The sequence below is a fragment of the Saccopteryx leptura genome, chromosome 3 (assembly GCF_036850995.1).
Source record: "Saccopteryx leptura isolate mSacLep1 chromosome 3, mSacLep1_pri_phased_curated, whole genome shotgun sequence".
Lineage (NCBI taxonomy): Eukaryota > Metazoa > Chordata > Mammalia > Chiroptera > Emballonuridae > Saccopteryx > Saccopteryx leptura.
The window spans coordinates 325,219,597-325,247,244 of NC_089505.1; the positions used below are offsets into that span (position 1 = coordinate 325,219,597).

The following is a 27,648-nucleotide window of genomic DNA, read 5'->3' on the forward strand; positions in this document are numbered from 1 at the left end:
GCTGCGACACGACTCCTTCTCCTACTTTTGCTCTGTCCTGCTATCCAGGAAGCATTAGCCGCGATGACGAGCGGTATCTGTGTCTGGAGAACGTCCCCTTGCGTTCCCTTGTTCTGTCCTTTGCCCTGGAGTCCCCCCCCCCCCTCCCCTCCCCCGCCTCCCTCCATCTGACTCTGGGAACTGGCCCAGGACACGCGCGTCACGGCCAAGTCCTGGTTCTGATTTCACTCCCGGCTCGGAAGAACGAGAAAGCTCAAACATTATAAACAGGAAGAAGAACCCTGAGTGCGGGCAGAGGGAGGGTCATTCCCAGCAGGACTGCCCGGGCTGGGTAAGGCTGGGGCGGGGAAGGAAGCATGAGCCTCTTCTTTCACGCGCTGGTGTGTGTGTGGGAGGCGGGGCGGGCGGGGTGGCTCCGGGGTGTAGTAAGTAAGGCGGTAAGGGAAGGTTCGAGGGGGCGGCTCCGGAACCGGGCGGGAGTTCCGAGGGCGCCCCCGCCGCCGCCCGCAGTGTCCCTACCCCACGGCCCCCGGGCGCCCCCGCAGCACTGGAGCCGGGGCGGGGCCTGCGCGTCAGCCCGGGCTAGAAAAGTCGGCGGGCCCGGCCCAGCGAGGTGACAGCCGCGCTCCAACACAGAGCAAAGCCGGACGCCGCCATGAGCGCTGCCCTTTTCAGCCTGGACGGCCCGGTGCGCGGCGCACCCTGGCCCGCAGAGCCCGCACACTTCTACGAGCCTGGCCGGACTGGCAAGCCGGCCCGTGTGAGCGAGCCGGGCGCCTCTGTCCCCGCCATGTACGACGACGAGAGTGCCATCGACTTCAGCGCCTACATCGACTCCATGGCCGCGGTGCCCACCTTGGAGCTGTGCCACGACGAGCTCTTCGCCGATCTTTTCAATAGCAACCACAAGGCGTGCCCGGCGGGCGCGGGTGCCCTGGAGCAGCTGCCTGGCGACCTCGCAAGACCCCCGGGCCCAGGCCCCGCTGCCCCGCGGCACCTCAAGCGCGAGCCCGACTGGGGCGACAGCGACGCACAAGGCTCGCTGCTGCCCGCGCAGGTGGCGGCGTGCGCGCAGACCGTGGTGAGCCTGGCGGCTGCCGCACAACCAACACCGCCCACGTCGCCGGAGCCGTCGCGGTACAGCCCCGGACCGAGCCCAGGGCCAGGCCCGGTCCGGGAGAAGAGTGCGGGCAAGAGGGGCCCGGACCGCGGCAGCCCGGAGTACCGGCAGAGGCGCGAGCGCAACAATATCGCGGTGCGCAAGAGCCGCGACAAGGCCAAGCGGCGCAACCAGGAGATGCAGCAGAAATTGGTGGAGCTGTCGGCCGAGAACGAGAAGCTGCACCAGCGTGTGGAGCAGCTCACGCGGGACCTGACCGGCCTCCGGCAGTTCTTCAAACAGCTACCCAGTCAGTCCTTCCTGCCGGCCGCGGGGACCGCGGACTGCCGGTAACGCGTGTCTCGGGGGGCGGGGGGGCGGAGGGCGCAGGGAAACTTACCAACGACCGATACCTCAGACCCGACGGGCCCGGAGCGAAGCGCGCCCAGGCCGGATGCAGTGAGAGCCGCTTGGCGCGGGGCCGGCTACAATTTCTTTGGGACGTGTGAGTGAAAGGAAGCTACAACCTGGACTTGTCACCACTGAACTTCGAGAGAAGCTACGTGTTTATTTTCCCTTAAATTATTTAAATAATGGTAGTTTTTTTCCCCTCTCCATCTTACTCCTGTTGATGCAGCTAAGGTACATTTGTTTAAAAAAAGAAAAAAAGAAAAAAAAATACAACCCTTTGTATTGTATGTAGATAAGAAGACTGAGCATACTTTTTTTTTTATTACATTTTTACAGTCTTTGAAAGAATAAAGAAGCATTTAAAACCACCCTGATTCTTGTATTTTCAGTGATTCCTGCACGCTGGGGGCTCCAGGAGCATTCCAGTACCATGTATGCAGCTGGGCACCTAGAAGGCCGCGCGGGACCGAGGTGCGTCACCCCAGAGGGGGAGCCGAGCGTCTTAGAAGACAGGGTCTGCTTTGCTTTTGAAACTTGTTAGTCTATCTCCAGTTATTTTATTTAACTTGCCTAAGACCAGCGAAGACGACTAAACTCACGTTAAGCTAGCAACTTTCTGGTGGAAAGTGCTCCGAAAAGAAGTACCCAGACTTGGAAGGGAACTAACTGGCTGACTGGCCCTGAAGCTAGTCTGGGGCCTTTTGGAAAACAACTGAAAAGCTCCCTAATTTTAGTTGACTGCTCCAGGGGTGGGGGTAGAGGAAGGCTCAGGTTATTCTGAAAGCATATCTGAATTATTGTTTGGCTTTCACTGGACTTTGCTTTCACTTTCCTCAGTGTCGAACAGCTTCAAGTAGATTTTCTTTTTTAAAAAAATTTATTCATTTTAGAGAGAGAGAGAGAGAGAGGAGCAGGAAGCATCAACTCCCATATGTGCCCTGACTGGGCAAGCCCGGGGTTTCAAACTGGCAACCTCAGCATTCCAGGTAGATGCTTTATCCACTCACTGCGCCACCACACATCAGGGCTCAAGGAGATTTTCAAAGTGCGTAGGAATATAAAATAGTCATGTAGTAGATGAAAAGGATGCCACAAAGCTACTTAAAACCGGCTATCTTGCAGTAATTGTAATGTTTCAAAGCTTAATCTGGACAAATAAAGCTCTTCACTTTTCTCCCAGTGGAAGCGGGTATTAGGCACCCTTCCTTGATGTCTTGGTACATTGATTGCTATTATGTAATTAACTATTGACTGTCATATCTATTGTTATAAGGGAGAAAACAATCTTTAGTGTCTAAAGCTAATTAATTCATGGATTAATTTAAACTTCTGCCAGCAAAGCAAACGTTAAAAATCTGCTTCTCTTCAGCCTGTGATCCTGGCTCTCTGTGCACAGACAGTGTCGAGTGTGATGAAACAGGCTTGTCAAGAGTGAGCTGATCTCTCTGTTCAGTATACCTATAATCACATCGGCTAATTTACACTTGATGGGTAACATTTTTACCACTGACAAAGTTCCCCAGAATATTTCCCCAAACTTAAGTGTAAAACACAAACAAAAAATGAAACAAAAAAACTTAAGTGCAAAATGCTTAGGTTGGACATTTATTGTAGCAGAACAGTAATAACAGTCAAGGACAAAGGTTTAAGCTCTGCAGTTTATTCTTTGGGGAATGTTAAAACAAATACTACAAGAAAAACGTTGAATCACGGTAAAATTTAAACACTTTAAAATTGCAATTGACCAAAACATTATCCTGCTACATTACTATTATTGCCTAAGATAAATACAAAACGAAGAACTCAAGCTTATGTCAGCTTTATTAACAGTTATGTTCCTAAGTGTGCAGGAAGGTATTAAAAATACATGTAACTGTAGAAAAAAAAGTATTTTGATCTATAGTTTACAAAGCCATTTTAGTAACATGTGCCCCAGAAAAATCTTAAATTCAATCTTAAGATCACAAAATATATTCACTTTGCCCATAGCTAACAACTACCAAAAACCACCACCAGCACAGCTGCAAACACATTACAAAATTCAGATTCCTATGACAACGATGGTGATTTTAGGAAGCTCGTTTTGCACTCAGAAGTTCAATTTCCTCCAATGCAATGCTGCTAGTTGGGTGAGTAGTTATGGACTGGACAAAGCAATTTAACGTCCCCATCTCCTTTCCGATGACACTCTCCAATTCATAACCCTGCAGTGATAAAAGACATGCTGGTTAAAGCAAACAGCCCTGCGTGGTGTTCTCAGTGACACAGAACACTGGAGTAGTATTAGATGGCTCGTTCTCAGTGCATGACCTTCCGCTCTGCATGCGGTTGAGAACACTGGCGAGGAAGGAAAAAGGAGGGGCTGTGATAGCCTATTTATTACGGTAAGTGAAGGAATTGATATTTTCTGATAACAATCCTGTTTCTACACAAGAACCTTTAAAATCTTATTGATGTTAGTGGATGCAACAATAAACATCTCTCAGCCTGCTGTCCTAGGACAGGAACGGAGGGTTAGGAGCCGGGAATGCTGGGGGCTGGGCATGCATCATGCCCTCGTCTCCCACTTCCTTTAGGACACTCCCCAGTCTAGCAACACTCTGGTCAAAGCATTTCCTGGTACTTTGCCCCAAACTTCCCTCAATGGGATATTATTTCTTCTCGAGTGATACTGAGCTAAACACCTCTATATTGTAGAAATCTTTTTATTCCCGTTCTGTTTGATGAACATCTTATGGAGACTGGTTAATCTTGGGCAAGGCTCATCTCCAGATGAAGAGGGCGCTGGGCAGCAGGGGTACAGATGGCGAGGAAGGTGGGGTGCGCCCTTATCAGTCTTTCCATATCGAACTTCAGAACATTCTTTTATGGGGTGGAAATGGGGACTGAAAATAAAGAGAGGCTAAAATGCACTGGGATGAATAACATCTCTGGCTTCATAGGAGACTGAAGCCCTGGAAGGTAATGTTTTTTCAGAAACCCCTTTGCTGCCTCCTGCAGAGTACTGGGACTGTCACTTCTTTTTGAGCAAAACCCATAACAAATCAACAGCAGCTTTGTTCAGTATGTTACAGAGCAGGCACGTCTGTGGCTCTCTGATGCCCTCTCATCTAAGCTGGGCATTACTGCCCTCCCCCTGAGTCTAGGCTGGGCTCAGTGACTGGCTTCTCATGAACAGAGTGCAGTGGACAGAGCCCTGAATTACATGCCAAGCTCGGTCAGGAAAGGTGCCCAGCTTCTTCTGCCTGTCTCTTTTGGGACCCAGATACACACAGTATGTGAGGGAGGTCAGGCTGTGTGGGTGCCCAGCAAGAGCCCCGCAGGCTCCAGCCAACAGGAGCACAGCAGCCAGCTGGGCATCGAAGGGCCTTCTGATCCTGCAGCCCAGCCTTTGCAGCACCGGCTGATGCCCACTGGAACCGAGATGAACTGTCCTCACAGAACCCTGTCCAAACTGCAGGTATGTGTACAAAATAAGTGTGTCAGCCACTGAGCTTTGAGATGGTTTGCTTTGAAACAATAAATACAGGATCAGTTTGGGGTAGGAACACCACTCTAATGTCAGCTCACTGTGATACTTTGATTTTCCTATATACTGAATACCAATCCTATTCAATGTGATTAAGAGTTTTGGTTGCTTAGTAACAATTTAGTGCAAAGTTAACACAGTGGTTTAATGGAGTGATGGGGGAGTGAGCGTTGCTAGTGTCAAGAAAGGAAAAGTGATGGGACTAAAAGTATCTGACTTGGCAATGGTAGCTAAGGTCTTCCTACAACCTGGGATCATATGTGACACAGACGTCAAATTTATTATGGCCCACTCCCATAATCATTCATCGACGGTTTATTTATTTATTTATTTTTTCTTATTTTTTTTTTTCTGAAGCTGCAAACGGGGAGAGACAGACAGACAGACTCCCGCATGCGCCCGACCGGGATCCACCCGGCACGCCCACCAGGGGCGAAGCTCTGCCCACCAGGGGGCGATGCTCTGCCCCTCCGGGGCGTCGCTCTGCCGCGACCAGAGCCACTCTAGCGCCTGGGGCAGAGGCCAAGGAGCCATCCCCAGCCCCCAGGCCATCTTTGCTCCAATGGAGCCTTGGCTACGGGAGGGGAAGAGAGAGACAGAGAGGAAGGAGGGGGGAGTGGAGAAGCAAATGGGCGCTTTTCCTATGTGCCCTGGCCGGGAATTGAACCCAGGTCCCCCACACGCCAGGCGACGCTCTACCGCTGAGCCAACAGGCCAGGGCCCATCGACAATTTATTATGAACCCATGAAGGGCCTGGCACTGAAGAAATGACTATGAACAAGACGGAACTGAGAGGTTCCCATACAGGGCTGGGATGATGGAGATAGGACAACGAGATACTTCTTTGTTGTCTCTTACCATTCTGGTTAGCCGTGGCATTCCTTCACTTTTACTTGGGGTAAAAGTATAGAATTCTGACTTCAGAAAGTCAGCAAAAAATCATTAAAAAAATGTCATGGTTGCGGCCTGTTGGCTCAGTGGTAGAGCACTGGCCTGGTGTGCAGATGTCCAGGGTTTGAGTCCCAGTGAGGGCACACAGGAGAAACGATCATCTAGTTCTCTTCCCCCCTCTCTCTCTTTTCCTCTTGCAGTCAGTGGCTCCACATTGGTTTGTGCGTTGGCCTCGGACACTTAGAATAGCTCTGTTGATTCAAACATTGGCCCCACATAAGGGTTGCCAGGTGGCCCTGTTGGGGTGCATGTAGGAGTCTATCTCCTCTCCTCTCACTTAAAAAAAAAGTCAAGATTGGCAGTTAGTCTTCAATAATAACTATCATTTATAAATAGATATTAAATTTTATTTATTTTGTATTTAGTGGAAATTAACCGATAGGTTAAAACAATCACACCCATCAACAAACTCAGATGTACTCTCATATGAATGTGTATGTGCATATGTGTAAAATGTGTCTCTATTTTAAAAATGCACAATATATTTTCTTTTTCTGAAAGCTAAGGAAACAAACTCCAAACTTCTTATCGCTGTAATATTACCTTTCAGAACTAACCTGTACAAAGATGGCCAATTTGATTGTTTACACTTCTGCAGCTGAACAACATTAAAGTGAAGGCCTAACACTTAACACTCATGTATCGTAACCAGGGAATGGAGTTATGGTTCTCATGGAAAGTCCTAATGTGATTATCTGGATTTTGGCAAAGAGAATGCATGTTTTCTGGGTACATTCTCACCCAGAAAACAGACAGAATCCAGACTGGAAGACCCATGGCTGATGTCATTCTACCCATCTTCCAACAGCTCCTTTCTAGGTCAGATGAAAAGCTTCAATTATCCACTGTAGGGATGAGGAGTTTACTAAAATGTACCTCATGCTTGGAATTTACCATATTTCCCCATGTATAAGAAGCACTTCCTTTGAAAAATTTGGGGTCTAAAACTGGGTGCATCTTTTACAGTGGTTGTAGAAGTGTGGCATTTCAAATGCCATAGATGGAACTGAGGACAAGGCAATATGTGAAGGCAGTGATTCCTTATCAGACACAGAGGAGGACAAGCTAATGGATGGGAGTTTTGACAGTGATGAGGAGTTATATGAACTTTACAATGAACAAAACTTGAGTTCAATAACTTTACGTATTACCTCTTTTTTCAAATTTTGAGCCCCAAAATTAAGGTGCGTGTTATACATGGGAGCGTCTTACAAATGGGGAAATACGGTACTTTTATTTTTCTCGTGTCAACTCTGATAACAGAGCACCTGCAAAGTTGGCACCTGAGGCTGTCACAACCTGTTGCCCCTTATCCAGTGCACATGTATACACACTCTAGTGCACACATGTACACGTGAGCACACACAGGTGTATGAGCACACTCAAACATACACAAACACTCAAATACACATACATGTTCACATACACACTCTTTTGAGCTCTGGTAGGATTTTACGTAAGAGAGTATTGCAGTTGGGAAGTTAAATGTGTGGGATGTACAAACCAGCCTCAACCAGTGGGAAATCAAGTGAAAAAGCATTTCAGCCAGGGCTTCTTTCTGGTCTCTGGGTCCTTAAGGTAGAGTGAGTGGTCAAGGCTGTCCGCCACTGGAGGATTCCTAGAGGTGGCACCAGGCCACTCTCTGAGGGGGGAGCCTGCAGGAATTGAGAGGGAGGTAGGGCCTTGCCAAGGCCACTTAAAGAACTGCAGGGCAAACACTGCACCTTTTTGCTGTGTGGAAAAGCAGGTGAGTTGTACACCATCCCCAAGTAGTGTTGATTTTAGTTTGTTTAGGTCAGTGGTAGTCAACCTGGTCCCTACCGTCCACTAGTGGGCATTCCAGCTTTCATGGTGGGCGGTAGCGGAGCAACCAAAGTATAAATAAAAAGATAGATTTAACTATAGTAAGTTGTTTTATAAAGATTTATTCTGCCAAACTTAGTGAAAATCCGACATAAAGTACTTGGTAAGTAATTATTATTACCTGATTTAACTTGCTGTAACTCTGCTTTATAAATTTTATAAAGTAAAGTAACTTCCCTACTTTATAAATCACCATTACTGTGGAACCAGTGGGTGGTTAGAAAATTTTACTACTAACAGAGATACAAAAGTGGGCGGTAGGTATAAAAAGGTTGACTACCCCTGGTTTAGGTTGCGGGTTTTGGTTCATTTTGCTGTGTTCTTTTTTTTTTTTAATTTGAGAGAAAGGGTAGAGAGAGAGTGAAGGGGTAAGGGAGCAGGAAGTATCAACTTGTCGTTGTTTCTTGCATGTGCCTTGACCAGGCAAGCCTGGGTTTCGAACTGGTGACGTCAGCATTCTAGGCTGATGCTTTATCCACTGCACCATCACAGGCCAGACTTGCTGTGTTCTCCTTAAGCAAGAGTTTTACCAAGACATTCCACTAACATTCTCCACAGAAATATTTCCCTGATACCCAGTTCTGTTATCTTTAGCACCCGTTGAAAGCTCTCTGTCTTGGAAATCGCGAATCCTTACCCAGTACTGCTCCTATCTTGCTTCCTCTCTCTCTCCTCTAAGGACTGAAAGATGAGGCAACAAAGAATCAGTCAACAGTTAGTGCTAACACGTCACCCATGGAACATACAAACTTCCATAAGAACAGAAACACAGACACAACGGTCCCTGTTACCACCAATTTGGGCTGGCTACTAAGACTGCTAGGTGGTCACCTGTGGGGATAACAATGACTTTCCCTCCGTGAGATGTCTCTGCAACCAACAAAAACAGTGGCTCGAAGCCTTGCACTCTTTGGTTTCTTTGCAGTAAAGTGTGGATTCTGCCCCACTGGGATGTTGGGGAGATTAAATGAGGCAACATGTGAGAAGACTAATGAGTACAGTTCTTGGTACATTGTAATTATGTACTGACATTTTACTTTTAAGCAATCAGGGAACACTTATTTACAAACCCTCCTGCAGCCTGGTCTGTCGCTCTCTGTTGGCACAGCAACCCCTTGTTTAACATTAGGGTAAGGAGTTAGGGGTGGGGGCGTGTCTCCAAATTGCTTTAAAGGGACATTCCCAGGCTGATGGGCTTTATCTTATGGAGAGAACCAGAAACTTTTTTTTTTTTGGCGCTCCATAGGTGTTTCTACCCTGAAATCAGAGCTTGGAACCACAGTCAGACCAGTGATTCTTAAAGTTTCTGTTCATGGACCTACATTCCAATTTAACCCAAACTCTGATAGTCATGGTCGATGAAAGAACGTTAACAGCTGCTCCACATCCTGGTGCTGCAGCCTCCCACTAGGTGCAGGAGGTGGGGGGCCAGTGGACGGCAAGGGGCTGTAGAGGGCAGCCTCCAGGGGTGGGTCAAACAGCCTCCAATTCCGCTGGACTCGGAGCTCGAATTCGGCCATGAGAACCCATCAGAAAGTTTTGTAGATGATCAGCCTCTCTTTTCACCACTACCTCAAGAGCCAGTCCAGGTCTGCTACTTAGATGTAGACCCCAACACTGGTCACAGATACCTTTGGGACTGGGGGCTATTCCCGGGCACCACTGTCGTGGTCAGCCCCCAGTGCCCTTCTCTGTGGCTCAGCAATTCCACAGGCCACTTCTGGCACTTTAAATGGCTTTGACAAGACAGAAGTGGCATCTCAAGGACAGACTGCTTTTGTTTATGAGGGCCAACTTTCATGAAGAAGAAAACTGTCTTTGCTACATGTTCTATTTAGGCGGTGGTTTTCTTGGAGGAGCAGACCACTTTACTAAGTTTGACACTGCACTGAGTACACTGTACACTCTACTGAGTTATACGGTAGGACTCTCAGGGCAGGAGAACTGGGTCTGAGAATAATGGTAAAGTGTCCAGTTACTCAGACTCTGGAATACCCAAACTTAAAAAAACAGTGTGTGTCTCTCTGAAAATTGTTTTATTAATGTGAAACCATGGCAGAAGATTGTGAAATCTCAACAGTGTTTTATCATAATCCAGAGCCACTGGGACAGATTCATGTGTCCACCATATAACTGCCCAGGAAGTAACCTGAGTTCCAGAAAGGAAGGATCCTGTTAGCAGACACGAGCATTTTACAGTGAATAACAGCAGTAAGACTTATCCACGTCTCGGTCTAGTCTAAACACGTAGTATGTACACAGTTATATTGTGGGACTGTTGTAACTAAAAGTACATGGGACAGGGGTCTTCATTGGGGGGGTGATCTGCTAATTTAGGACTTAAGAGCATGAGGACATACATCTGGGCTGGAAGTCCCTGGACTTACCCCATCCTCACAGGTGGCAAACCTCAGGAGTGAAGAGATGCTGCTCTGTGCCAGCTGCAATAACAGTAAAATGGCTGGGTTAAAATCCCAATGTAATAAGTGCTCCTGCTAAAACACTCATGTTCTGTTACATATGAACTACCTCTCTTCTCTTTAGTAGCTTTCATCTCAAAGCCTTAAGTCAAATGTGATTTTTAAGTCACAGATATGGAAAGATTGTGTTCCCGAGGGTGAGTTCTTTGCCCTCTTCCCAGGAAAAGAGTAACGAATGCAACTCTGTCCAATCCAGTGAGTCAGTGGCTCCATGAGGTGGAGATGGGATGCACGCAAACTCCTATAGCGGCCTACCTTGATCCTCACTCTGCACTGGGGTCGTGAGGGACAGTCCAAGAAGACCAGAAGGTGCCTTCTGAGAAGCGGAGAGGTGACCACGTGGGAACAGTCCACACAGAAAAAGGCGCCTCTGTCATTTGAAAGCACACAGGGAAGACAACACTTGAAAACACACAAATCAGAAGAGTCTAGTAGCAGACAGGCATTTTTTGAAACATGAATGATTGCTGAGACAGAAAAGGGGATTTATTTAAAAAAAACAACAAGATTCTAAAATAGGCCAGAAGCAGCCCTGGGCTCAGCCTGTTCTGAAGGATAAATTGTCAGCTACCTCAGCTTCTAGCTGATGGTGTATAACCCATGCTTCATGGGCATGTAACCAGGGACAGTCTCTTAGGCAGGGAAGCCTCATTCAAGCTGAGCTCAGAGTATGACAGCAAACGTCCCATGAAAAAAGGGAAGGCTTCTGCCAGGCAAGGGGAAGTCAGGGCTTCCTACCTGCCTGAACGGAAAAACCTGTTTTTTCTTTACTCAAGAAGAGACAGGCCCTGGCCGGTTGGCTTAGTGGTAGAGTGTCGGCCTGGCATGCGGAAGTCTCGGGTTCGATTCCCGGCCAGGGCACACAGGAGAGGCACCAATCTGCTTCTCCACCCCTCCCCTTTTCCTTCCTCTCTGTCTCTCTCTTCCCCTTCCGCAGCCGAGGCTCCATTGGAGCAAAGATGGCCCGGGTGCTGGGGATGGCTCCTTGGCCTCTGCCCCAGGCGCTAGAGTGGCTCTGGTCGCGACAGAGCGATGCCCAGGATGGGCAGAGCATCGCCCCCTGGTGGGCGTGCCGGGTGGATCCCGGTCGGGCGCATGCGGGAGTCTGTCTGACTGTCTCTCCCCGTTTCCAGCTTCAGAAAAATACAAAAAAAGAGAGAGATGAGAAGCATCAGCTAGTAGTTGAGGCACTTTAGTTGTTCACTGATTGCTTCTCATACGTGCCTTGCTGGTGGGGGTGAGGGGGCAAGCTCAAGCCAGACCAGTGACTCCTTGTTCAAGTCAGCGACCTTGGGCTTGACTTTTGGGCTCAGGCCTACAACCATGGGGTCGTGTCTATGATCCCACACTTAAGCTGGTGACCCTGCGCTCAAGTCGGATAGCCCGAGCTCAAGCCAGTGACCTGGGGTATGGAACCTGGACCTCAGAGTCCCAGGTCGATGCTCTATCCACTAAGCCACCAACGATCAGGCTGGAAAAACCTGTTTTTAATCATTGGTATCTGTGCTCCTTATTGCTACCAAGTAAACCTGTGATTCACACTCTTCTTATCTCTTAAATAAGACCTAGTGATGACTTGTTTATACATAATGCCAGGAAGCATTGAGGAGACATCCGCCCTTTGCTTCTTAAGAAGCAGAAAAGTATTGTGCCCCTTTCTATCTGTCATGTAACAAAGGCAGCTCGGGAGGCTAGAAAACTGATTCAGAGAACTGCATTTCTACCCAGCCTCAGACCCTGGGTCTCTAGGGAGTGGGTGCAGTAACACTTGCAGGGAAGGAATGTCTGTTTACGTAGCTGTTCATTGGTCTCTGGAAAAAATGTGTCCCTGCAAAGGACAAGCTGTACAGTTACCAAGTTAGTCTTATTTACTCATGTTTACTCTGAGTCTTTCTCCTTTCTCAATAATAATAAATAAGCTGAGGACAAAACCTGGCTCTTTTCTCTTTCAGACAGAAGCTGCAAGAAACAGACAAATTCCTTGTTACTGAGAAAAGACACCACGCAGCTCAGCAGACTCAGTTTTGCTCTGGGAGCTGGGGCTTAGCCCCTGGTGCAGGGAAGCTGCCTGAAGCAGTCAGGCAGTGGGATCCTGGGACGGTGCCGCTGCCTCGGGCTCTTTCAGGCCAGTCCCTGCCTCCTTACCTGTCTTCTGGGCTCTGTTCCAATCTCTTGCTGCCACACAGGTTACATGTAGGCCACGAGAAGGCAGTGCTCTCATCCACACCAACCACAGTGCCTAGACGCAAGTGAAAGCAAAGCCAGAGTCTGAGAGGTGGTGACTGCCCTCCCAACTCTTTGCTCCTCAGGACACAGAGGATAACAAAGTGCCTCCATTTTTTTTCTCTCTTGTGAGTTTACATAAATATTCCTAAGAGTTTTATAATTTCCATTTATTGCATGAACAAAATTATAACAATAAAAAGTAAGTTTTAAAAACCTACCTAAGCAAGTGTTTTCATTTTTGCCTCATCTTTTCTAGTCTTTTTCCAGATACACACATTCTGGAATCATTACAAGCAATGTAATCATTGCAATGTCTCATTCTACCTTTTAAGCTGCTATATAGCTGTTGTAAGAATTGTTTTATCTTACTGATATTCCATTTAGATGGTGTGTCATAGTTCTCCCAACCATTCTCCTTACTGGACATTTATGCAGTAAGGAGAACTCCTTAACTGCCAAATTCATTTAGTAGTTAGGCAATAGATCTCTTTCTACATGAGACTGTTTGTATGCTGAGACCCTTTCCTCAGGATAGATTCCTAGAAGTAAATTACAGTGTGAAGAGTATGAGTACTAGAAATATAGAAACACCCTTTTAGAAGGTGTTTCCCATAGGTCTTTCAGATTCACACTGTCACCATCCACTCACAGAGCGCCAGTTTCATTGTCCTGTATATGCTCATATCATTTTAAGTATTTGACTCCTTAAGAGTCATAATGAAATTCCTCATCTTGGTTTCTACTTCTTTGACAGGGAAAGAGAAATATTCTTACTGGTTTGTTAGTATTTCCTATTCTGTCATTTCCTTGGTTTTCTATTTCATTTTTACTCCAACATTTGTGATTTTTCAACAAACAAATGTATATACAGTACTATTTAGTGTGGGACATACGTGTAGCACTAAAAACATAAAGATGAATGCTACAATCCCTACTCTCATGGACTCTATTATCTGGTTGGAAACGCAGATATACAAATAATGAGTAAAACTATCATGAAACATGGGAGAAAATATTTGCAAAAGACATATCTGATAAAGGACTATTATCCAAAATATATAGTAAACTTTTAAACTCAAGAATAAGAACACAATTAAGAAATGAGCCATATATCCCACACAGTGGGATGTAAAACTGAGACTCATGGACATCAATAAAAGTGAAGCGGTTCCAGGGGGTAGGGAGGTAGGGAGGAGGGGAGTCAAGAGGGACAAATATATGGTGATGGAAAAAGATTTAACTTTGGGGTAATGGGAAATAACACAATCAACAGTTCAAATGCTATGGGGATGTTCACCTGAGACCTTTGTACTGTTATTGATCAATGTCATCCCAATTAAATTTAATTTCTAAATGAAAAGGGAAATGAGCCAAAGACCTCAAAAGACACCTCACCAAAGACATACTAATGACAAATAAGCATATGAAAAGATGTCTAACATCGTGTATCATCAGGGAAATGCAAATTAAAACAATTTTTTAAAAATTTTATTTATTATTATTATTTTTTACAGAGACAGAGAGAAAGTCAGAGAGAGGGATAGACAGGGACAGACAGACAGGAAAGGAGAGAGATGAGAAGCATCAATCATCAGTTTTTCGTTGCGCATTGCGACACCTTAGTTGTTCATTGATTGCTTTCTCATATGTGTCTTGACCCTGGGCCTTCAGGAAAGCAAGTAACCCTTTGCTGGAGCCAGTGACCTTGGGTCCAAAGGTCAAACCAGATGAGCCCGTGCTCAAGCTGGTAACCTCAGGGTCTCGAACCTGGGTCCTTCCGCATCCCAGTCCGACGCTCTATCCACTGTGCCACCGCCTGGTCAGGCAAATTAAAACAATTAAGTACCACTACACACCTATTAGGATGGCCCAAAACCAGAACACTGACAACACCAAATTCTGGTGAGGATGTGGAGCAACAAGAACTCTTTGCTGGTGGGAATGCAAAATGGTAGTGGGACTTTGGAAGGTAGTTTAGTGGTTTCTTGAAAAGCTAAATACTGTATAGTCTTACCACATGAGTCAGCAATCATGCTCCTCGGTATTTATCCACATGAATCAAAAACTTGGGTCTACACAAACACCTGTATACAGATGTTTACAGCAGTTTTATTCATAATTGGCAAAACTTGGAAGCAACTATGAAGTCCTTCGGTAGGTGAATAAACAAACTGAGCTTGGAAGCAACCATGAAGTCCTTCAGTAGGTGAATAAACAAACTGTGGCACATCCAGACAACGAAATATTATTCAGTGCTAGAAATGAGCTATCAAACCATGCAAAGGCATAGAGGAAACTTAAATGCATATTGCTTAGCTAAGGAAGCTAGTTTCAAAAAGCTGTGATTCCAACTGTAAGACATTCTGGAAGAAGTAAAACTATATAAACAGTATTTCAAGGCTGCCAAGTGTTAAAAGAGCAGGAGGAATAAATAGGTGGAGCATAGAGGATTTTTAGGTCAGTGCAACTATTCGGTTTGAACTACAATGATGGATACATGTCATACATTGGTCCAACCCAAAGAAAGGACAATGCCAACAGGGAACCTTAATATAAACTATGTTCTGCGGTTGATTAGGACGTGTCAAAGTAGGTTTATTTATTGTAACAAATGTACCATTCCGGTGGCAGACGTTGATAATAAGAGAGGCAATGCATCTGTGGGGGCAAGGAGAATATGAGAAATCTCTGTACCTCCTGCTTAATTTTGCTGTAAACCTAAGGTGACCAACTTTTTTACAAGGAAAAGAAGGACAAAAACAAATTGAAGAAAACAATATCGTAAATAAATAAAACATTTTATTCACTGCAACAATAATACACTATAATATGATAAATGCATAATAAAAACATTTGTAATATTTTATATTGTAATTATGCTTACATGCCTATTAATTTTTAATAATTATAAAAAAGTACTAATTTAGCTACAAATACATCACATCACACGCAATGGATCAACTCTGCGTTGATCGAATATGGACATATACAGATTAGTCTTCCAAAATAAAAAAGGAGGACATGTAGGAGGATACTTTTTGAGGGAGGATGGAACTTACAAAAGAAGGACTGTCCTCCTTAAAGGAGAAAGATTGGTCACCTTAGTAAACCTTAAACTACTCTGAAACAGTCTACTTAAAATACTGTCAAATAAATGTTAAATTGAGAAATGAAAAAAGACCCTTCAGAGGTGCAGAAAAGAGGCGTATGAGGCTGGCTGGAGGGCCAGGTGTGGCTTTGTAAAAGAAGGGAACTCAGGTGGGGCTGCAGGTGAGGAGGGGAGCACCTACACTGTATCCTGTGGGAGGCTAGAGGCCAAACAGGCATAAAGGAAAGGCAGGTCAGACGGCTCTACGGTTAACAGACTTTGATTATCGAGGATCTTGCTGGGGATTTTAGTGTTGATCTTGGAAGGGATGAGAAGCCAGTGAAGAATTTTAAACAGGAGACTGAGATGGTCTAATTTTCTTGGAACATGAAGCATTATAGATATATTGTCAAATCATGGACCATCCTTGTTGAAAAGTGGTGAAATTAGTGACCTAAATTTCCATTTATCATTCCCTCTCCACAGTGGGGAAGAATTTCATTCCTAGAATAAACATTAGAAGAAAACTTATCTGTAGAGGATAAAACAGAACTATGAGAACTAAGTAGGTTTGATTTATTAAAATACATCCTTTCAAGACATACTTGAATGACTTTCTAAAAATGGAAATAGATTTTGATTTTGATTTTGAAAAGGCTGCCCCCCTACTTTCACTGTCCTTGCAAATCTAACCGGTATCAAGTTAAAAGCATAGAAATTAAAGTCAATAGGGCTTATAATGCAGAAAGGTGTTGACTAACTCTCTACAGGCCAAGGGGAGTGGCATGTCCAGCAGAGATCCTCCAATAGAGACTGCTGCACCTGACCTCTGGTGGTGCAGTGGATGGAGCGCCCACCCGGAGCGCGGAGGTCGCTTGTTCGAAACCCCAGGCTTGCCCAGTCAGGGAAGTATGAGAGGCGGCTACTGTGAATTGGTGCTACCAGCTCCTCACCCTTTCCTTTCTCTTTCTGAAATCAACGAATAAAATCTTTTTAATAAAAGAAAACTGATAAAAAACAAGTGCCTTTTTACCTTATTATCTTTGGGTGTTAATAGCATTTACATTTATATGGAATGAAGCAATTTCTTTCCAATTAGGACATGAGTTGAGGAAATGTATTTCATCTGGGATCTACACACCACTGGACAACCCTTCTGGCAACCCTAAATGAATTCCAAGGGATGTCTGGGGAGTTACTATTAAATTGTTAGTATCTAGATCATTGACTTAAATGAGCTCAGCCATAAGAGATGATGATACAATGTCATTTACAAAAACATAATGGACCTTGAGAATATCAATCTGAGTGAAATAAGTAAATCAGAAAAAGCTAAGAACTATACAAGTTCACATATAAGTGGAATATAAAACTGAGACTCGTGGACACAGACAAAAATGAGGTGGTTACCAGAAGAAGGGCATGGGGGAGAAAGTAAAGAGAGCCAAATATGCGACGACAGAAAATGATCTGACTTTAGGTGATGGGCACACGACGCAATGAACAGTTCAAATGCTACAGAGATGCTAAATTTAATTTCTAAATAAAAAAAATGAGCATCAGGAAAAAAAATTTTTTATTAAGAGTTTGATGAGTGTGATATCACACTCGTTGCTGTGATTTGCTATTAAAAGCCTTTATTTTCCCTGTTTTATTTACAGAAAGTTCTTATAATTAGGTTTGGAAAAGGTATATTAAATATCTATTAAAATATCTTTTTAAGAGGGTTCTTTCCAAGGGTCCTTTCAGAAGAGCTCAGCCCCTCCTTCGTGTCCAGCAGGGGCACATAGCAGCCGCATGCTCTGGACATTTCCTGGCACTGTAAGCCTGTTTTAAAATTTTCTTCAGTGACTTTTAACTTTTCAGCCACATGTTACTCCCCACCCTTTTAGATGACTGAAAGAAGTTGGGGTTCAGCATTTTTTTCTTCTTGTTAGAGGCCCAAACCTGGTTTGAAGACAGGACTTCGCTCCCACCTCCCAGGAGACACAGTGTGTGCTTGCTGCGTCTGTTCCCACAGGGCAAGCAAGATCATCACCCACTAACAAGCGTGTATACGAAGTGGTGTGCAAGATGAGGAAGATAAAATCAATGCTGCAAAGCTTTTTCAGCCCAGACAATGAACTGGAAAGAAGTGCCTGCACACTCTGGGAGCTGGTGTTTGGGGAGTAAGGAGAAGGTCTGGTGACCCATGTTAAGTGAACTGAAGTGAGTGGAGTGAACATCACACTTTCATGGAGGCTCTATTTCCCAGGAGCCCTTAGCCTTCCGCCAGTACAGATGGGCAGATGGTAGTTCTCAGTGAGCAACTAGCTCACAGGGTTTACTCTGAATCTGTTCAAGCCCTACTCAAGGAAAATGCTCAATGTTTTGCAGGCTCAGGTTGCCACTGCAGACCCTGATGCCCAGCTGCTTTAGCTACTGATGAGAGCTGCCCGATTCCCAGCACTGATTTTCTGCAGATGGTGTGAGCACCTGCTTGGGGATATACTTTGGACAAGCCATCACTGGATTTTCTAGGACAGGCACAGGTAAAACAGGGCAAGGCTGAGGAGCTGAAGCTATTGTTACTTCACAGAGTAGAGAGGACTTGGGGATTTGACAGTCAGATGTGGTCAAGCCCACAAGTGGCTGGAGAGCATGACAGAATCCTTGGTGCCTCTGTCCATCAACGGGAACTGGCTACCACCCCGCCTCTGTCATGGCTGAGGCAGTGCAACATGGGAGGTTGGGCCAAACTTTGATATTTTGCAGCTGGAGTTTTCTCTTAATCCCTAGTTAAATGGTTTTTATCAGAGGACCTGGCAGCACTGTGATAACAGTCTGTTTACACATCTCCCTGACCCACCCACAGGCCAGTGGGATAGCTTTACAGAGGGACCCATAGGGAACTCTACATTAAAATAGTGAAATGTGAAGGGAAATTATATAGGTCAGAAAATAGATCTATACAAAGTAAAGGAATAGCATTAGAGAAGGAATAAAGGTAAAACAAAATCTTTACCATTTGTCATTCTAAATTGATCTAAAGGATAACAGTTTTTAAAAATAACAAAGTGGGCCCTGGCCGGTTGGCTCAGCGATAGAGCGTCGGCCTGGCATGCAGGGGACCGGGGTTCGATTCCCAGCCAGGGCACATAGGAGAAGCACCCATTTGCTTCTCCACCCCCCCCCCCTTCCTCTCTGTCTCTCTCTTCCCCTCCCGCAGTCAAGGCTCCATTGGAGCAAAGATGGCCCGGGCGCTGGGGATGGCTCCTTGGCCTCTGCCCCAGGCACTAAAGTGGCTCTGGTAGTGGCAGAGCGATGCCCCGGAGGGGCAGAGCATCGCCCCCTGGTGGGCAGAGCGTCGCCCCTGGTGGGCGTGCCGGGCGGATCCTGGTCGGGCGCATGCGGGAGTCTGTCTGGCTGTCTCTTTCCTTTTCCAGCTTCAGAAAAATACAAAAACAAACAAACAAACAAAACAAAGTGTTCAGGACTGCACCCTCTGGCTAAGTGAAGCTAGTGCAGCAGTGCTATAGGGGCGGGAGCAGGAGTGGAGAACACTGCCAGACGGGACAGGTGCTGCTGTGAAGCCTGGCAGTGGCACCCGAATATGGACTTGTTTGGTTGAAAGTGTCACTATCACTAAAAATTTTTTTTAAAAAAAGTATAATTGATATACTGAGACAAAAATGGATATAATATAAAATACTCAATTAAAATAAGAAAAGGCAAAAAAATGAGACAAGGCAAGGAGTGGAAGACAAAGAGGAAATGAACAATAGAAAACAATTATAAATATGATAGATATTAATCCAATTATATAAATACTTTTAATGTAAGTGTCAATCTAAATATACAAATCAGAGTGGGAAGAAATAGAGCACCGATCTATATTGTCTACAATATGTATATAGACTAAAATATATAGACACACTTCAAATATAAAGACATACAGATTAAAAATATACGGATATAAATAAAGATATACTCTGATATAAGAGCACGAGTAATTATATTAATTTCAGACAGAGAGGACTTCAGAGCAAGGGAACCTATCAGGGATAGAGAAGGGCATGAATAACGTTAAAGGGGTCAACTCACGAAGAAGATATAATAATCCTTAATGTGTATGTGCCTAATAGTCTGTTAAATACATAAAGCAGCCTGACCAGGTGGTGGCACAGTGGATAGAGCGTCGGACTGGGATGCCGAGGACCCAGGTTCGAGACCCCGAGGTCACCAGCTTGAGCACGGGCTCATCTGGTTTGAGCAGAGCTCACCAGCTTGGATCCAAGGTCACTGGCTCGAGCAAGGGGTTTCTTGGTTTGCTGAACGCCTGCGGTCAAGGCACATATGAGAAAGCAATCAATGAACAACTAAGGTGTTGCAATGAGCAATGAAAAACTAATGATTGATGCTTCTCATCTTTCTGTTCCTGTCTGTCTGTCCCTCTCTCTGTAAAAAAAAAAAAATACATGAAGCAAACTGACAGAACTACAGGGAGGGATTAAAGAACCCACTATTACGGTCAAGTTGGCTGTGCTGTGCAGGAGGCGGACTACAGAGTTGCAATTACTCATGGATGGATTTTAGGGGGAAATTTATTATGATTAATAACTAAAAATAATCAAGGCAAAATCAAAAAGGGTTTGAACTTATACGACCTAAAGTAGAATAGAGAAAAAGAATCAACCCAACAATAAGCTATACACCAGAGAGAGAAATATCAGCCTGGGTTCTAGAGTAATAGCTAAAGCTACAGACTAAGAAAAAGAGAATTATGAGTATGTAGAAATCTCACCAAACCCTGGAGGAACACATTACCAGATCTGGAAGCCTCAGCCTGGGCTCCAAAGTCAGCTACCTGCATGTGCATCTACAAGGAGGAGTTCTCTAGGGCTTCAGAAGTGGTCTAAGCCCTATCTATTTTATGAGAAGGCTGGAGGCTATTACAGAGGGCCCTTCCTGCATAGCCTCTAGGGACAAAGAAATGTCACCACATTCCGGAATAACTAACTAGGCGGCAATCAAGTGCTAAGATCCTTCCTGGCTTCAGGGGAAATTGCACACCTGAGCAGACTCAGGGAAAGCAGGTCATCTTAAGACCATCCTCCCTGGCTTCAGGGGAAACTGCAGCAGGACGTCTTATCCCAGCCAGACAATGACTCAGTCATTCTGTAACCTTTTTTTTTGTGACCTTTATTGTTCACATTCAATTAAGTTCAAATTCATCTTTTTCTACATACTGTTCCTCCACAATGGCAAAGAAGGTAAACACCATGCTTGCCTCCTCCCACCACCACATTAAAATTACAACTAAATTATAGAATAACCACCTGAAGACAAGCTGAACAGAAGTCTTATAACTAAGGATATATAGAAGAAGCCATGACAAGACTGGTAAAAGGGGTGGGGAGGAAAAAAGGCCTGGTCCCAAGCCTATGTATAGCAGTTAAGAAGCAAAAGGGAGGCCCTGGCCATTTAGCTCAGTCAGTTAGACCAGTGGTCCCCAACCCCCGGGCCACAGACCGGTACCTGTCCGTGGGCCATTTGGTACCAGTCCGCAGAGAAAGAATAAATAACTTACATTATTTCCGTTTTATTTATGTTTAAGTCTGAACGATGTTTTATTTTTAAAAAATGACCAGATTCCCTGTTACATCCATCTAAGACTCACTCTTGACGCTTGTCTCGTAAGTTCGACAATTATATTTAAAAATACCAGTTTTTACGCTGGTTGCATAATTTCATTTTGTGCATTTATCTGTCCCCCCCCCTAAAGGCAGGTCCATGAAAATATTTTCTGACATTAAACCGGTCTGTGGCCCAAAAAAGGTTGGGGACCACTGAGTTAGAGCATCCTCCTGAAACACCGAAGTTGTGGGTTCAATCCCTGGTCAGAGTGATTAAATGGAACAACAAAATGAATGCCTGCTTCTCTCTCTCTCTCCTTTCCTCTTTCTGTCTCTCTTAAATCAATTTAAAAAATTAAGTAAAAAGGAAGCATTTTTTCATATGCCTATATGGAGTTGTACACTTGAAAATTATGATTTGGTTGACCATGTCAACCCAATATATTAAAAAATAAATCAAAATAAAAAAGTAGCAGAAGGGGTATCTTGGTTGTGAAGGTCCACCCTTAGAAGCAACAGGTCTGTTTGTCAAATAAGTTTGTAAATATGATGTATATGTTTGCTCACTTATAGTTTGCATTGGGTATGGGGGACAGGCTGTAAGCAGGCAGGGTCGTTATAGCCTAAGGCAGAGTTTTAAGACTAAGCCTTTCCCATCCTTTTAATACTAGATCTTTTCAAAACTAAGCTTTTCCCCATACCCTTGACTGTTGCATGATGCGGGGTGGTGCACTCTCATGAGAAATCTTACTATACCTCAGATAAGTGACTTTGTATCAGAGACTTCCTTGTTTGTATATTGGATTAAAGGTTTTGATTTCTACACTATAAAGTGGGGCAGAGGAGCCCATGCTGGAGGAGAGCAGAGAAAGGCCAAGTGGAGGAGAGGAGAAGCAGCCAAGATGGCAGAGTGCTAAAGAAGAAGCCAGTTTGTGCAGAGTTTGTGCAGAGAGAAGGAGATGGGGAACAGAAGTGAATAAGGCTGGGGAGGTAGGAACCTTTGATTCTAGGAATACTCGGATAATTCAGTGGCTTTGGGAGCTCTGAATGGAAAGGGAAGTGTTTTCCCACCGTGTGTATTCCTTGCCCGCCGGGTGCAAGATTAAAGGTAATGGCCCCCAAGTTCTTGGCTCCGTTGTTTCATTACTGTCTGTCCGAATCAAATGTAAACCTGCATGGGCCAGGCGGCTGTGATGGTGGCCGTGGCTACTGGCTTTACAGGGTCCCAGCCCCACAGCAGGCTCCGCATGCTGGAACATCAATGCTGGGAAGAGGACTTCCCACAACAGGTGGTTGTGAAAATCAGGAGGGTCTTAGTTCAGGTGAGACTGACACAGAGCCAGGTATCCTCTTAAAGAGCTCAAGCACAGACTCACATGTTCACAAACACTCACCCTAAGCTCCAGAGAAGGGATAGCAGCTCATAAAGAACCAGGGACATAAAGTGGGGGTGGGGGACTGAATTTTTTCTTGCCACAGATGAGGGTTGAAGAGGCAGCTCTCTCCAAGTGTAAAGTACATGCAGGTGCCACTGTTCCTTTATTGAGCCCTCCCCCAAATCTGAATCTCCATCAACCTGACTAACATTGGTCTCTGAGACCCTACCCTACCCAATTCATGTGCTCTGCCTGGGCCTGTGCTACGGACCTTCCTAAAATCTCTCAAAGGTCCACAAATCCCAAATAAGCAGCGCTGGCCTTAGTGTGCTCTTTATCCACTTCTTGCTTAGCAGTCCCAGGCCCAGTATGAGTAGCAGCCAGCCTCTGTTCACAGCATAACCACGTAAAAGCACCTTCAAACCCAGTAAGGGCAGCTACCACCTGCAGAACACTGTGTAGCTCCTACCAGATGGCTCTGGCTGGAAACAAGGAGCAGCTGATGTTAGTGATACTGGAGCCCCTCCAAAAAGGCCTCAGGATCAACACGCCTGGTGGGTGGCTTCAGACCACACCTGGCTACTGCCCAATCAGTGCCACAAATGACATTGCTGAAGGCCAGATTTGGCAAGCATCAGAGCCCCATTAAAGCGAATCCTGCTCTGTCAATCTCACCTGCTGACATGACAACAGTAATTAAGACACAATTATAAAAGAGCACACACAATCCACATAAAGGATGCTCTTGGAGCACCCAGATAAGGCCACTCTGCCCAAACTGGGAGATGTAGCAGATCTACCTAATTCATAGAAACAAACACAGGGAGACATGAAAAACGAGGAGACAAAGAAGCATATCTTAAATAAAACAACAGGACAAAACTCCAGAAAAGGCACTAAACAAAATGGAGGTAATCAATCTACCAGATGCAGAGTTCAAAATAATGGTTATAAAATACTCAAAGAACTTAGAGGGAGAATAGATGATCTCAGTGAGAACTTCTACAAAAAGACAGGAACCATAAAAAAGAGGATAAAAGACATTACAAAGAACCAGTCAGAAATAGAGACTACCATAACTGAAATAAAAAATACACTGGATGAAATCAAGAGATTTGATGAAGCAGAGGATTGAATCACAGTGATACGGAAGACAAGGGCAGCAAATGCCCAATTGAAATAGCAAAAAGAAAAAAGAATTTTAAAAAAGGGTATAGATTAAGGGGCCTTTGGGACAACATTAAAATTAACAACATTCACATCACATGAGTATCAGAGGGTATAGAGAGGAAGAGATTGAGAACCTAGCTGAAGAAATAATGACTGAAAACATCCCTAGCCTGGTGAAGGAAATATATATGTAAGCCCAGGAAGTACAGAGAGCCCAAATAAGATGAACACCAAGAGGCCCACACCAAGTCACATTATAATTAAAATGCCAAAGGTTAAAGACAGAGAGAGAATCTTAAAAGAAAAAAGCAGTTAATTAACTACAAAGGTGCTCCCATAAAATTGTCAGCTATTTTCTCAACAGAAACTTTGCAGGCCACAAGGATTGGCATGAAATATATAAAGTGATGAAAAGCAAGAACCTACAACCACGACTACTCTACCAGACAAGGCTATCTTTTAGAGTTGAAGGAGAGATAAAGAGTTTCCCAGACAAGAAAAAGCTAAAGGAGTTCATCGCCACCAAACCAGTAGTACAAGAAAGGCTAAAGGGACTTCTTTAAGAAGAAGAAAAACAATATATGAATAAGAAAATATTATGAAGAAAAAAATTCTCACTGACAAAAGGCAAACATAATAAAAGTAGTAGATCAAGCAGCACTAAAGCTAGTACAAAAACTGAAAGATCATATATGATTATAATAGTAAACTAAGAAATACAAACAAACTCATACCAAAGAGGTAAAAAGTAATGACAAAAACATAAATGTAGAAGGAGTAAAACTGTTATGTACTGGAGCTTGAGCAACCATCAACTTAAAATTGACTGCTGTAAACATAGCTTGGTATATATGAAGCACATGGTAACCACAAACCAAAAAATCCACAAGTTATACAAAAAATAGAAAGAAAGAAATTCAAAGACAATACTATTAAGAGCCATCAACAATCAGGAGAAGAAAGCATGAGAATAAGAAATGAATAAAAAATAACTACAAAAACAACCAGAAAACAATAAAATGGCTATAACTACATACATATCAATAAGTACTTTAAATGGAAATGGATTAAATGTTCCAATCAAAAGACAAATGTATAAAAATGTGGTACATATATACCATAGAATATTACTTGGCCATAAAAAATAACAAATCTAACCATTTGTGACAAAATGGATGGACCTAGAGAATATTATGCTAAGTGAAATAAGTTAGAGAAAGACAAACGCCATATGATTTCACTTTATATGTAGATTCTAAAAAACAAAGTAAAAAAGCCTGACCAGACAATGGCGTAGTGGATAGAGCATCGAACTGGGATGCAGAGGACCCAGGTTCTAGACCCCAAGGTTGCCAGCTTGAGCGCGGGCTCATCTGGTTTAAGCAAAGCTCACCAGCTTGAACCCAAGGTTGCTGGCTTGAGCAAGGGGTTATTCGGTCTGCTGTAACCCCACGGTCAAGGCACATATGAGAAAGCAATCAATGAACAACTAAGGTGTTGCAATACAAAACTGATGATTGATGCTTCTCATCTCTCTCCGTTCCTGCCTATCTGTTCCTGTCTATCCCTCTCTCTGTCTCTGTAAACAAACAAACAAACAAACAAAAAACAGAAACAAACTCAAACTCACAGATACAGAGACAAACTGATGGTTGCCAGATTGTGGGGGGGGATGTGGATTTTGGGAGACTGTGTGAAAAAGGTAAAAAGATTAAGAAGTACAAATTGGTGCCTAGGCCTAATTGGTCATGGCACCTCACACTCTACTAGCCCTTACGGTGTCACATGACACCAGGTTGTTGCAGGGAGGCTGTGGCCCTGAGGCCCTTGGTACAGGCCTGTCTTAGTTCACTGGACCCAAGGTCTACGAGCAGCCACAATGTTGATCTTCATCTCCATCAATCAGATCTGCCTGGCTGTGGCATGCAGAAAGTGCACTGGCAGTGATATGAACATGCCTGCTATAGAATCCAAGTCCAGGGCTAGTTGAGTGGTGGACAAAGACCATGATGGAGATCTGCTGAGAAAGTCGCAGGTTGCAAAGAAGGAAGACATCACCAGTATATTTGGAACAGATGACTAGACTGCTATCTGTAAGCAGATTTTGACTAAAGGGGAGGTTCACGTATCAGATAAAGAACAGCAAGTTCTGCACAATGGTAGTATCTAGCCAATGAGGTGTATCCAAGGAACGATTATTGCTAATTGAAAACTTTTCCCAAGAATGACACATATACCTAGAGCAGATGTTTAGGAACATTGCAACTATTGAGGCCGACAAATGTGTGAACCCTGAAACAAAGAGACCATACACTGTTATCCTCATCAGAGGGTAATAAAGTTAAAACCAACAAAAGTACAAAACAGCAAGCTTCAGAACAAAGCAGTTAATAGAGAAAATGAAGATAGAAAATGCTCACATAAGACTTCAATTTATTCTTCCAGTGAGTGAAGGAAAAAAACTGAAAGAAAAGCTCAAGATTAAGATTATATAGAGTGAGGATTATAGTCAATAATTAGAAATTATGTCTAACTGATCCAGGATGCTTCAGAGAAATTGATAAACTAATAAAAAAAGGAACAAAATGCAAAGGTTCTTTGGAAGTAGGCAACCTAAAAGATGTGAAAGAAGGAGATGAGAAATTTGAAAGACATTCATTAATCTCTTCAGTTTTAAAACACTGAAACGTTTTCATTTCCCACTGTCCTATTTTCTTTCTGTGGTTTGCCAAACAGCTGTTCTAACTATTTGACATTTTCTATCTTCGTGTTAAATGTGTACACAAAAAAGACTTTCCTAAGTAAGTATTATAATGTGGGGGTAATTCAGTTTCATTTATACATTGGAGTTTTGGTAAATATGAAAAATTCGAGATACAAAGGCCAGGGTAGAACTTTGTTGCAGTCTCATGCCTTTGTTAGCTTTCCAAGGTGAAAGTTATTTGAGGCAGCTCTTGTGGATGAAAAGTTAAATAATGTAAATTATAATAAGATTAATTTGGGGAGGAGATGTCTGTACAACAAAAAGGGAGTGTTTGCTGAAAAAAGAAAACATAATGTCTTATTTCTACTTAATGAAATACATGTATAGGAGTAACTATATCCTGGCCTAATAGAATGCTTGGATGATTACTTACTGATTATCCAAAAGAAATAGATATGATGACTGTGCAGGACTTAAATCATTTTCATTGGACCCATTGCCATAACTTAGATTATTCTTGGTAAAAAAAAAAAAAAAAGAAGTAATTTATTTCTAATTCTTAAAGTTTATAATTACATCAATTCAAGATATTCTCAGTAATCTAGGAATAGAAGGGAGCTTTCTAACTTAGTAAAGAACATCTTTAAAAAACTCAGAGTTGCCTGACCTGTGGTGGCGCAGTGGATAAAGCATTGACCTGGAAATGCTGAGGTCACCGGTTCAAAACCCTGGGCTTGCCTGGTCAAGGCACATATGGGAGTTGATGCTTCCTGCTCCTCCCCCTCTTCTCTCTCTCCTCTCTCTCTCTCCACCCCCCTTTCTAAAAAAATGAATAAATTAAAAAAAAAAAAAGTAAAAAAAATAAAAAAATAAAAAACTCAGAGTTGTAACAAACCAATAAAAAAGTCATATGATTTAGAAAACAGGGAGTCAAACCTAAATGATCAATACAGGGGAGTCCCAGGACAAGAGTTGACATCAGAGATAATCAAGATTGGTTCAGAGGGACAGAAAGCTCCAGGAGAGAATTAGGAAAAGGTAAACTCCAATGATTTGTCACCATTTTTAGGGATTTGGGGGGAAAATTACACTAAAGTGCAGGCAAAGCAAGAAAAATAAAGGTATATAACACTCC

The 27,648-nt window shown here is 43.9% G+C and overlaps 2 protein-coding genes, 1 non-coding gene and 1 pseudogene across 5 annotated transcripts in view; 3 read left to right on the top strand and 1 right to left on the bottom strand.

Annotated features, from left to right (window-relative positions):
• Positions 1–504: 504 nt before the first annotated feature.
• On the top strand, positions 505–12,457 carry CEBPD (CCAAT enhancer binding protein delta). 2 transcript variants are annotated; one of them, XM_066379098.1, is made up of 3 exons: positions 505–1,449; positions 1,900–1,981; positions 12,287–12,457. In XM_066379098.1, exons 1-3 carry the CDS (start codon positions 656–658, stop codon positions 12,323–12,325), a joined length of 915 nt encoding a protein of 304 aa, XP_066235195.1. In that variant the 5' UTR covers positions 505–655; the 3' UTR covers positions 12,326–12,457. The 2 variants fall into 2 exon arrangements, with proteins under 2 accessions (XP_066235195.1, XP_066235194.1); XM_066379097.1 differs by lacking the exon at positions 12,287–12,457 and adding an exon at positions 3,500–3,632.
• SPIDR (scaffold protein involved in DNA repair) overlaps positions 3,151–27,648 on the bottom strand; it is a 425,527-nt gene continuing 401,029 nt past the window's right edge. For both annotated transcript variants that reach the window (XM_066379095.1, XM_066379093.1), the window contains 4 exons: positions 12,480–12,573; positions 10,590–10,704; positions 10,242–10,295; positions 3,151–3,714 (listed from right to left, as the gene is read on the bottom strand). In XM_066379095.1, the coding sequence (XP_066235192.1) occupies positions 3,580–3,714; positions 10,242–10,295; positions 10,590–10,704; positions 12,480–12,573 (398 nt within the window). In that variant the 3' untranslated portion in view covers positions 3,151–3,579. The remainder of the gene's footprint in view (positions 3,715–10,241; positions 10,296–10,589; positions 10,705–12,479; positions 12,574–27,648) is intronic.
• On the top strand, positions 22,439–26,494 carry LOC136397489 (ribosome maturation protein SBDS pseudogene; annotated as a pseudogene).
• Positions 25,955–26,094, top strand: LOC136401839 (U4 spliceosomal RNA). The gene has a single exon (XR_010750773.1). It is a non-coding gene; the product is annotated as a U4 spliceosomal RNA (small nuclear RNA).